Here is a 12,765-nt window from a genome sequence, read left to right as displayed (position 1 = left end):
GCTATATCAAAACTTTACTTTAACAACAATCATATTGGTGCAAATATTGAAGAAATGCAACCCATCATGACAGATTAGTGTAAATACCCCAGAAATCTGTGCAGGGGAAAATTTTTGCTTATAACCACTTTGGTTTTGGCTTTTGTGTGAGAAATGCAGCTGTTGTGATATCTGTTGTCCGAAATGACTGTCATTGCTCTTAATTATGTGTTGAGCTGTTTCCAGCTGTTTTAGCCCTTGAAGATATTCACGTCACTGATAGGAACTTTAGGAACTTGCTTCTCCCTAGAAATCAGGTGGAAGAAATTAAGGCAGAGTTAACAAGAAATAAAGGAGAAACTGAGGCCAGTAATAACCATTTGTATCAGAGAATGTGCTAAGGATTAACAATGGAAGTAGTAAATGAAGTGTGTTTAGTACTTCAAGGACTCCATACTAATGATAAAATAATGGAGAAATTCCCCTATCTTGAAGAAAAGAACAATGGCAAAAAGATTCTAAAAACTATAAGTGATGTCAAATCCAAAGAGGCATGTCCTCCTTTTAAAACTACTTCTTTTCTAAAGCCTATCACAAGCATAGACCTGCAAAACATTAGGTGGTGCAGACATGTAAACCAATGTCCCCATTTTTATTTTAGAGGAAGGCTAGTTTTATATTTTGGATCCAAATTTTTTTTAACTCAGTAGGTGGGAGAGAGGGGATAAAATTAAACTAACTACACTTACATAAAGAGCCCTAATCGGTTCAGACAAGGTGTTCTCTGTTGTAGTACGGGTTTCATTACTATTATTTTGGCGGTCATAAGTCGGACATTTTTCATTTCTCTTAGCTGAGGGGTGGGAGGGATATTGATCTCACCAGCAGATGAATAATAATATTGTGTGGACACTCTATCAATTTCTCCAAAGTCCTATGAGAGATGTTGTATGGATCTTGAAGAAATAAGCACACTGGTCTGAAAGGACTAATATTATATTATGAAGTCTCTTACTCAAAGTCCAGTTCAATTTATAGAAGGAAAATAGTCTTTTAGCAGAAGACAAAAACTGAAAATATGCTAGCAAATGCGGCGCGCGTGTTCAGGAACTCAAGGTAAAGTATTTTGGGGAAATTAATTTGCGTTTACTAAATAAATAATCATTTAAAAAAAAATCATTTTTTGTCAAGAAATACCAAAAAAAAAATATATGACCTACCTCCATTTTATCCCCAAAAGTAAGCAAGCTTATATCCATCGTGTTGGAAACTTGTGTACATGTAATTTGGCAAGACCGTTTGAACGTTACTGCAAACTCTTTTCGGCTAAAGTCGCTGTTGTCTTCCGAAAAAACAATTTCTCACTGTTCTCTCCCCACACAAAGGGCATGTATGTATTAAAACGTCGCATGACAATCTTAATCGGAGCGAAAACTTTTCCGTGTTTTTGTTTCTTCCCCGAACTGAGCGAAAACCAAACACAGAAGGAAAGAGCCAATCACAGAGCAGATTAGAATGAGGCATTCTTAATTCTGGTAACCAACCAGAAATGGCGTTATATCGAACTTTACCAGATCTCACATTTCGACATTCCCGAACCGACGACTGAGATTCGGGGTACGAGATTAACATTTACCTGTCATCTGTTTGTCTCCTTAATTTTCATATACAAATCTAGTACCTGAACCAAACTAATGGTTAAGCCGCACACTGACTGCAGTACTGTCCTCAAGGTGGGAGTTCAAGAACCCGCTGCTTGAAATGTTAAGTAAATTGGAAAATTTCCACCCAGCCCTCCCCTCCCCCTTAGCAGTAAAAATCAACCTCGTTTCCAGGTTCTCTCCTCTTCCCGTCCTCTGGAGTGACGTCAGATCGATTCACGACATTAACGTTTTTTTACAAAAATAAGTACTCAGTACTTTGGCCATTGCTTCTTTACCCCGGCTCAGGGCAAACTGGACGCGAAAACTAAGCGAATGCCCGCACAAGTCCTGTGTTCTATGATAACTTCTCGAACGACCGAGAAAATGCAACGCTTTTTCACGCGGCTGCTGTCGATCGATTTTCGCGCGTTTTCATGGCTTAACTGCAGTCTCTAAAGAAAACTTTCGAAGACTTTCATCCTGGTACATGGTATATTTAGTATTACTACAAGTTGTAAGGCCAAACATCAAAGAAATGTCCTACTCGAAAAAAAATGGACCCACCGGCCCCTCCTCCCCCCCCCTCCCCCCCCCAAAAAAACAAAACAAAACAAAAAACAAAACGAAATCAGTTTTTCCAATCTCAAATTGCCCATTAGAAAATGTCTAGATCACTGGAGAAAGTCCATGATCACTAATTTTAAACTAATATACCTGAGTGCCCCTGGGGGGTGCTAACCATGTTAAAATTGTTGTTAGAGTGCGATCATGCGCAAAATGTCCTTTAGTATATCTCAGTTGCCATTATTGTCGTCCGACCGCTTTTAGCTGAAGGATGATTTGTAATCTTTTTACTACATATTTATCTACGTTATAAGTTGTTCAAGACAACCGGATATCAAGGTCACAGTTAACAGCTGATAATATGGCCTAAACTTGGTGTGCAATAGTTTAGTAATGAGAAAGTGCGAAAAGGTGGTCACGACAAAATATTGTATAGTCAAGTTTACATATGATAAACAAGAACGTTGTTTTAAAAGTTTTCGCTATATCTTGTATATCTCCGAGCAAATCACATTGCAGCTAATTAACCTGTGAAGTCGAAAAGATTCAAAGATCGACCGAGGATGAAATGGTAGATAACATAAAACAACTGTTTCCCGCGTGTAGTGCAATCTTCAGGTCCGGTTGTTCAAAGGGTGGAACAATTGGGTCTGGTCTGTTAATTTTATGATTAATTAATATAAATTAACTGTATTCTGCTGCCGCTGTGTTTCTTTAGATAAATGAAGAAGGTAGGAGTATTTTGCAGACTACACCGAATGGAGAACGTAGCATTTTACGCTCATCTACGACATTTAAGGTTTAATGATGAATGACATTATTTAGGCCTAAGTACTTCTCTTTATTTTTCTATTTGGGATTAAGAACTGATTATCAGTACGGACGGTTAGCATTCACTCAGTATTGTTATGGTAGATATGGATTCGGCGTTCGGCGTTCTGCAGAATTCCCAGTGCAGCAGGGTTGGCGCAGTGGTAGAGCACTCGCCTTCCACCAATGTGGCCCAGGTTCGATTCCCGGACTCGGCGTCATAAGTGGGCTGAGTTTTTTGGTTCTCTATTCTGCTCCGAGAAGTTTTTCTCCGGGTACTCCGGTTTTCCCCTCTCCTCAAAAACTAACATTTGATTTGTGTTGTGTTTAGTTGAGTTGATTTGAATTGCTTTGATTTAACCCTTCGCATACTAACAACGCATATATGCGTCGAAAACACCGTTCTGGCTTCTATGAATTGCTTCTTGTTTAACTTAAGCTACAACGTCATGATAATGTGTGAATGACACCAGCTGATGTATATTTCCATCATCAAACCCAGCAAATCGACTACGCCTCCCGATTTTCGCTGCATATCACCGTTCGTTTGGCAACAAAGTCCTAAATGCCAATTGTTCGGCCAAATAATAACATCAAAAATTACACTTATTTATCGTCAATTTTAATCCAAATAATTTGTTCAAAATTGAAAAGTCCATATTTACAGCAAACCTCAAGGTCAGACCTTGGTATCTGACTGGAAGTTTTCCTCTCAACGCTTTCCGAGGGCTATACTTCAGCCATTTTATCAGACCCAGTCTTGCGTATCTCACGTTGCCTCACATTCCAGCTTGATGATGCCAGAATGGGGGTTTCTGCAGAGGAAAATGGCTCGAAAAACACTTATAAAGCGATGATTTTACCAGATTCGTGCTCGTGCACTCGCTCGAAACAAACAACAACCGTCACTTGCATCACGTGACAATTTAGCCTGAGCCCACAGTTTCTTAAGACCGCAGATATTTTTATTTCATCTCCATTTATGGAGAAATTAAGTGGCTCAGACTATTTATTGCCAAAAAGTCATTGAAAAAAATACCACACACCTAGGATTTAAAGGGTTAAAAGGGGATACCCTCGATAGGGATAGCCTCTGGTATCTCCTGTTCATTGTATCAATGTTTACATTGATCAGATTGAATAAAGCCTTATTATAAAGCTTTTCCGTTTTACATCGTTCACAGTGATTTCCAAACGCCAAATTGTCAGTCATATTCTGTCATATATCATCAAGAAATGCCTAATCCACGTTTGTGGCAGAACAATGGCCATGAATAGGCGTACTTGCTTGGCGTAAAAGACGAAATGACTGTGTTTTATCCTCGTCAGGATATAACGATATGTCTGCCAAAGAAACCTGAAAGGTTATTTAGTTCGCTAACAGCCTTACAACTGTCCTTAAAACTTGATTTAGTTTCGCGGTGTTGCTCCCCATTGTTAACTATATAAGGTGTGTATCCCCTCAAAGGGAATGGTTTATTAGCTGTTTGGGTTAAAATCTTTGACGGTATTAATGGAGAGTGGCCTTACTTACGAAATGGCATAATTATGCAAAATATGATAGATCAGTGTGGAATGAGTTGAAGAGATCAATTAAATGAAGAGCGCATGAGAAGACTATACAAGACAAGACTGACAAAAAAACCACAGACCGAGGGTTAGGAAAGAGGAGTAAAAAAGAAATATATTTGATCGCAGATTGGAAGAAGTGTACCACAGGAAACGTACTGTTCAGCAGCTCTCATTTGAATGATGACACTTTAAGATTTTTAATCCACAGACTCAAAAGTTAGAACCACCCTGTACAGCATAATAAACAGCATCACAGAAAAGTACCGCTCAGTAGCTTTCATTTGAATGGTCACACTTGAAGATTTTATCCACAGACTCAAAAGGTAGTCTAAAAAAAGAGCAAGGCTGATTTCAGGGTCAGCCGGAAGTATATTTTCCAATATTTCGAAAGGCACGGCCGTCCTTTTTACACGGAATGCCCGTAGGGCATGACGTGTCTAGGTTTCGGTCGGGTATCTTTTTTTACGCGGGATGCCCTGAGGGGGCATACCGTGTCTAAAAACGGGACGATTTCTTTTTCTTCGTCGTAGCTTCAAATCGGTACATTAATTTATTCATTAAACTCACCCCTCCCCTACTCGGGGTGTATTGTTCTGATTGTCTTCCACAGAAGCAGGCCAATCAAAATCCATTCTTGTCGCTTACATCGCGAGGGAGGGGACCCACTCACCCCTACCTGTGTGACGTCAACGCTTCATTTGATCTATTTATTAAAAACGGATTAAATTTAGGGCGATATTGTTTGTAACATGTTCTGGACTCAAGTGTGCCGTTTTCAAACGGAAAGTTTAACCATTTTGAAACGGCAAATTGAAAGAATAACTTCTAAGAAGCACTCGACATTTAAAACGGTAGAAATTGGTGAGTTCATGGCGAAGGAATCGTGCTTTGTTTGACAGTCCTTGACCACGACGCGAGACTAAAAAGAGGTCATTGAGAAGCTTACGTTATCGTAATGGAATTCCACACATTTCCGGTGAAAGTCTGAGTCGCGTAACACAAGGAAAACAACCTAACGCGATCGTCGTGACTCAAACTATTCCATTAGCAAGGATAGTTTTATCAATCAGCGAAGCATACAGTTGGAAAAAATGAATCAGCCCCAGCATCACGCGTAATGCCAGTAAAGCAGGCATCTTGTTTCATCGGTGTCGCAAATGTGCACATTAATTTATGCATTAAACTCTGTCCTCCCCTAGTAAGGATATTTTGTTCTGATTGTCTTCAACAGAAGCGGCCCAATCAAAATCTATTTTTCAGGCACATATCACGAGAGAGGGGACCCACTCATCACTTCTGTGTGACGTCAAATTATCATTTGATTCATTCATTAAAACTAGATTAAATTCTTCCCTCTCCCAGAAGGGATCTATTGTTTTGATTGTCTTGAACAAAAGCGGCCCAATCAAACTCCATTATCTGCGCGTATATCACGAGGGAGGGGACCCACTCATCTCTACTTGTGTGACGTCAAAGCAAATCATCATTTGGAAAAGTTGTTTTCGTTCAATGGCGGCCACATGTCTGAATTTAAGACTCCGGATCTGCCGTTTTCAGAGAGAAAACCAACCTTTTTCAAGCAGTAAATCGAAATAATAACTTCTAGGTAGTACTCGACAGTTGAAACGGCGGAAATTGGGAGAGTTCACAGCAAAGAAAATCCGCTTTAAAAAACAGATCGAATGATCAACGCGAAGGATTAGAGCTAGAGGAGGCCAGACCAGTTCAGCGGGGTCATGACGTTATTGCATAGTTATTTCTGGTATGATTCCTAGTAACACAACGATAAGTATCACGCAATATATCTGAATAAAACCATTCAGACAATTATTTCAATGGCCAAGGGAGGATATTTTTTAAATATCTGCGAAACATACAATGGGGAATAATTGGGGCTACATTAAGCATTCCGTGTAATGCCATTAGAGGGGCATCTTGTTTAGGGTATGTTTGAGACTGACCCTGTGGCAAGATACGTTACAATTTTAAACAGTTACAATAGATACCTGAAAAAAGGCTAAAGTTACATAAACAAAAACGTTACAATTTGAAATTTGAAAATACAAGTGGTAAATAAGTATAAGCTAACGTTACAACGTGGTAGACGAAAACAAAATACGTAACAATAAGTTAATTACATAACTTAGGAAGATGAAAGACGGGAAAAATGTTCATGTCTCATCTCTCCTATTAAGACCTAAGGGTTCAATAGTTTGACCTCTGTCGATGAGGTATGCCTCTCTAGCTTTGCGTACACTGTCACGATTCGATTTGATGAGTTCGAGAGTGTCAAGTGACACTGCTAAATTCAGAATTTAATTCTATCCTGCATCAACTCAAATCTACGTGCTCTGATTCTACATTTGTTCACATTACTGAGCACTTTCTTCAGACTTCGGCAGCGGAACTATCTCATGTACTCCTATCTAGAAAACGCAAGAAATTTGCTTTACAATTTTTTTGCTGATTAGATCCTTCACTACAGGATCCGGTACTTTTATTTTGTCACGGTGGTCCTTGCAAACACAGTTTACCACTGGTTTTTACTCAAAAGGTAGAACCACTTTGTACTGCATTATAAATAGCCTTAAATTGAACGGTCACGTTACGGACAGGAAGTTTGACTTTTCTGTGAGTGGAATTCAAATATTTCAGAAAAAAAAATTATTCAGATATTCCAATTTCAGTGTCTTTTCGAGGGCGGCAGTGTAACTAGCTTACTGAGGGGTCCCCTGGAAGGGTAACCTTCCTCCCCCTCCCCGGAGGTAACCACAACCGTGATGGCCTGGGGAAAGATAGACAACACTAAATTACTTTCGTTTTCCGCTTCGGTGTACGATCGATCGATTCAATGAACTGAGTTTCACCAATTCAGTTTATAGGTTGTTCAGTCCTTAAACATGGAAGACTTAGAGCCGATTTCTGAGGCTGAACAAGCTTCGTTTTGTGTGGAGTTAATGAAGAGACTCAACATGCAACGAGGACAAGACTATTTGTGCGACATCACCTTGGTGGCGAAAGAAGGGAAAGAATTCAAGGCTCATAGGAATGTACTTTCGGCGGTAAGTCCCTTCTTCGTTAAGCTTTTTCACAGTGAGATGAAAGAAAAGGAAGAAGGCATCATTCGGTTCGAGGAGATCTCGGCGTCAATTTTGGAAGACGTTTTGGAGTTCATCTACACAGGACATGTCGAGATACACGATGAACAAAGTGCGAAGGACTTGATCATCGCAGCCGATTATTTGCTTCTTGTTTCTTTGAAAACCATCGCTGAGCGATTTCTTAGGGAACGATTGACCAACTCGAATTGCATTTCGACCTTTAACTTCGCCGAGAAATACCACTGCGAAGAGCTTGTCTCCACAAGCAGGAAGTTTATACACGAAAACTTCGCCTTCGTTGCAGAATTGGACGAATTCATAGACCTGGAGGCCGAAGAGGTTGGGAGGTGGATTTCAAGTGATGACATTTGCGTTGCAGCTGAAGAGGATGTTTTGACAATCATACAAAAGTGGATTGAACAAAACGAAAGTGATCGAAAGGCGAAGTTTGAAGAATTGTTTCGTCACGTTCGACTGCTTTTGGTATCGCGTGACGTCCTTGCTGTTGATTTCGTGTCGAACCAGCTGGTGCGTGACAACTACTCTTGTTGGAAAAGGGTGTCAGACGCCATAGCGTTAGTTAGTTTTACAAGTGAAGATGCTCTTATGCAATCACCGAGAAAAAGGCTTGGAACACACGCCATTGTAGCTTGTGGTGGTAAACACACTTTGTGTTACCTTCCCGAGATGGACGCGTGGAAGTTTTTGGTGAACGGCTTGTTCGAAAAGATGAACGAGCGCACCCAGATGGTAACATGCCGAGATCAGCTGTTCACTTTTAACGGAAGTTCCAACACTCACCGATATGATCCTGCTTTTGATGCTTGGTCCTCTTTGAAGCATCTGCGTCTTTCTTCCTATTCAAAACGGGTGACAGTTATCAGAGGGCAGATCTATGTCATTCATGTAGATGGAATCACAGAAAAATCCACAATTGAAAGATACAGTATGGGTTCATGTTCATGGGAAAAAATTTTCACGTCTCATGAGGGTTGCCGGAATCACTCTTGTGTTGTTGCTGCTGGTGACTGTATGTATGTTTTGGGTGGAGAGTATTCAGAGCGGAAAGGAGACGTACATGATGCAAAAGCAGAGAGATTTGACACTGTTCACAACAAATGGGAAGAAATCGCAGACATGCAGCAAGAAAGAAGCTGTGCCTTTGGTGTGGCCACTCAAGGAAAGATTTTTGTGGCAGGAGGGGAGGGGAGAGGGGACGAAGAATTGAAATCATGTGAGGTGTACACGATTTCTACAAATGAATGGCAGTTTATCGGAAGCTTAAATGTTCCGCGTGTGTGGGGAAGCATGGTGTGTGTCAATGGAACACTGTATGTGCTGGGTGGTTCAGCATATCGATTATTGGTATCGCCCGAGTACACAGTTGAAAGTTATGATCCCACAATAAACGAGTGGGCCATAAAGACCTTCATACCATTGGACAAAGTTAAAGACAAATCGGAACCCTCATTTAAAGGTTGTGCATTGAAACTTTCCAAAGGAGTGCTGGATAAACTCAAATGAATTGGCTCGTTTGAAAAGAATTGAATTCAGATTTTTATAGTCTTAACGATACGCGCAACCTTTGCTAGTGACACTTCTCCAGAGACTTGTCATGAGAATGCAATGCCATGTCTTGTGAGACTAAGCTTATGAAATTGTTGTAGGTGGTTTACACGCTGGTACAAATTCACGTATCAGCTCAGGCGTTGTAAATAATGTTCTTCGTATTTTTGTGGGAGAGTATCATGTGCGTTTTGTGTAACGTCAGTGTCTTCGCGCTTAGGTAACAAACAGTCTCCCTTTTCGTTCAGGGTTAACCAAGGGAGAACAGCACGTGAGTGCGCACAAACGCAACGTGCCTCGTGGAAACTCGTGGTATGATTGATTAAACGTGTTTTTTAGCGTACCATATAGGTTTTTGCACGTAATTGATATTTATGTTAAAAGTGCTAGTTTACCTTAAGAATTAATATATCCTACTTACATCTTACAATTATCTACATTGTGTATTTGATATTTATTAGCATATTGTTATTTTAAATCTGTTAGTATTTAGCACTTGTAAGTTTAATCGAGTCTAGAACTCATCTAATTTGCTATTACAAGAGCTAGTGGTTTATCTTTTCTTTTCTTTTTCATTTTTGGTCATTGGCTACAATATACCAAATCGAGTCGTGTAAGCGTTTATGAGAACTTATTATCCACCAATATATTTTTGCTTGCTTACGATTGGTCAAGATGCGCCATGTGACGCCATATGTTTCAAAATGAAAAACTGAGAAATATCATATGATGTTCCCTATATGAACAGTCCCTCCGTTTTAAAAACTTGATTGTAAGTCGCTTCAGTGTGATTTAAAAAACATTCTTTCAAAGAGTCAAGATGGAAGAGCGTTTTGCTGTTGGACATCAAAATAATTGTCGAAGCGCAGTGCTCGAAAACACTAAAAATTCAACATTGCACGTACTCTCTCGATCAACATCCTACGTACGCTTTCAATCAGCAAAAATACGTGAAGGAAAAGAACACCATAACCTTTATTTTACTTTAAAAATGTGCACGGATATTCATTTTTGCTAATTCCGGTCTTTTCTGAGAGAGCAGACGCGCTTCCGGCTTTTGTTTGACCCGCCGATAAAGGCGTCTTCTTTCTGCTATTCTCAGAAATGACCACGGGTAAAAAAAATATCGTTTCTCCCATTGCTGATATCGGTTATCAATCAGCTAGACTGTGAGTAGTCTTTTTCTTCTCCTAACAGTTTATACGAAACGTGCGTTTTATTTAACAGCGACTGAATCAAGTGAAACTAAGGGAATTTAAACGAACCAAACCATACCCGGCTTAAATGTTCTGTATAAAAAGAAAAAAAGTATTGTCACAAACTGGACAAACAGCAAGAGCGGATCAAATTCAAAATCAATAGATTAGGCAACAGTCACTCAAGTGACGTTTGAGTTCGTACTTTGATACATGCGGCGTTAAAGCGAAGGCCTCTATTGCGTCAGTCTTAAACCCCCCAGTTCCTAGTAATCCCGCGGCTTTAAATATGTACACAAGAAATTAAAAATAGTCGAAAGAACGCGGATGAAAGGGGACAACATTCCGCAGGAGTCGTGCAGCCACTCCAACTTTTTCAACCTAGATAGCTTTGTAAGGTAATGGAAAGTAATGGAAAGCGAGTTCTTGTCGATGTCGGTTTTACTAGTTAGCAAACTTAAGGAGCGACGACGGCAACGTCAACTAAACGTCACAAAGTTTATTTCATCTGTGCTACTTCGCAATTATTTTAACTCGTTCAAGCTTAGTTAATCGAGGGACTGGTTAGGAAACCTTGCCATGAAAACAATGGTACTGCAATTTATGTTGGAAGGGCCGTGACCCTGCACAATCATTTGTTTTAACGTTCACACCACAGTTGAATATCTTAACAAAAACGTTTCGATTGGTCAGTTGCTCCAACACATTCCGAGTATTGTTGTTTGTGCAGGGTCAAGGCCAAAAGGGCAAACAAAATCATATAACAAAGAAATTTGTCTGTTCAGAAACGGCGAACCAGTCCAAAGCAAATTGGTAGGAGTGGCGTTCAAGTTTCGGAAAGACAATGGAAAATTTACCGTCGTGTGTTCACGTTCTCCGCAAAACCTTGAATTTGGTCGTTTCACGTTGTTGTTTTGCACAGAACGGAAAAGAAATGCACCAAAATTTAAGACGTACTCGCAGAGAGTTTGTTTTTGCTCATTAAACCTTTTGTCTCGCGCCGTTGTCGTTGCCGTGGTTGTCGTCGTTGCTTAAGTTCCCTTATATATAACACGTGACGACTTTTGTACATATATACGGCCACAAAGCCGGCATCGCTGAAAATTCCACCCACAAAAACTGTACACTTTATAAAATTGAACGGTTACATCACAGGCTCAATATTTAGAACGATACATTTTTACTGCACGAATGCGGAAGGCGTTTTTTTTATTGGACTTATTTTAACACTGCACGAAAAAACGGATTTACTCAACTTAGCAACTGGAGCAAATCAGTAGCACATTGAGGGCCATAAATTTGACACAAATTTGCCTTTGATCCAAATTTTACGCAAGTAAACAAATTTGCTTCTGCTCAATTTGTGTGCAAATGTGGCTGGAATCTACTACAGTGTTTAGTGTTGAGTAAAAACTGTAAATTTCGTGCAAACGTGAAGTTTGATTTTTTGCGCAAATGGGACCAAAGTGAAGCAAATATTTTTTACCTCATTTGCCCACCCTGTAAATCCATTTTCCTTGGAGAAAATGTGTGATCTTACTCATATTAATCGGCTTTTCTTCGCTTGTAAATGTCGTGCAAACATGAGATTTGATTTGTGTCCAAATATGACCAAAGTCGAGCAAATATGATCTTTTACCTCATTTGCTCACCACGTAAATCTATTATTCCTGGAGCAAATGTGTGGTGTTAATCATTTTTACCATAAAGGTAAAGTTGCCTTGAATGTGTACTTCCTCCTGCACATTTGCAACGGTGTGTGAATATTGAGTAAATGTGGTATTTACCACGTTTGCTTTGCTTGTAAATGTGTTGTAATCACGGTGTTCGATTTATGTGCAAATATGACCAAAATCGAGCAAACATACCGTTTTACCGCATATTTGCTACCCATGTAAATCTATGTTTTCTTGGAGCAAACGTGTGTCTTATCTTCACATTTACTGTAATAGTAGAGTTGTTTCAAATGTGTACATCTTTCTCACATTTGCAAACGGTGTATAAATATTGTGTAAATGCGGTTTTAACCATCTTTGCCTTAAAGGCAAATGTCGTTCAAACATAAAGTTTGGTTTTGAGCAAATATGACCAAATTTGATCAAATATGGTATTTTCTTCACATTTGCTATACCATTTTGCTACTATTGTAAATCCGTTTTTTGGTGCAGTGAAAGTTTGATTTATGAGTACAATTAGATGATTAAGAGAAAACGTGTTCAGGATATTCCAATGTTCATCAGCCTCTTTTCGCCAAGACACGAACCCAAACCCGGAAGTGAAGATAAGCATGACCGTGAAGGCCTGGGGATAGTTACCCGTAAATTAATACAAAGG

The 12,765-nt window shown here is 39.6% G+C and overlaps 1 protein-coding gene and 1 pseudogene across 2 annotated transcripts in view; both read left to right on the top strand.

Annotated features, from left to right (window-relative positions):
• LOC146462666 (kelch-like protein 24) overlaps positions 1 to 12,765 on the top strand; it is a 42,025-nt pseudogene that overhangs the window by 6,947 nt on the left and 22,313 nt on the right. The window lies entirely within an intron of this gene.
• LOC146462672 (kelch-like protein 24) lies at positions 7,466 to 12,738 on the top strand. The gene is made up of 2 exons (XM_085085498.1): positions 7,466 to 10,839; positions 12,687 to 12,738. The coding sequence occupies exon 1, from the start codon at positions 7,469 to 7,471 to the stop codon at positions 9,191 to 9,193; it is 1,725 nt and encodes a 574-aa protein (XP_084941624.1). The 5' UTR covers positions 7,466 to 7,468; the 3' UTR covers positions 9,194 to 10,839; positions 12,687 to 12,738.

Source organism: Pavona decussata, unplaced genomic scaffold, assembly GCF_977016875.1.
Source record: "Pavona decussata unplaced genomic scaffold, jaPavDecu1.1 SCAFFOLD_186, whole genome shotgun sequence".
NCBI classification, from domain to species: Eukaryota; Metazoa; Cnidaria; class Anthozoa; order Scleractinia; family Agariciidae; genus Pavona; species Pavona decussata.
This window is presented reverse-complemented; position numbering and strand designations above follow the sequence as displayed.

Excerpts from the sequence above, each read along its gene's own strand:
- LOC146462672 (XM_085085498.1), top strand. The coding sequence starts at position 7,469 with ATGGAAGACTTAGAGCCGATTTCTGAGGCTGAACAAGCTTCGTTTTGT.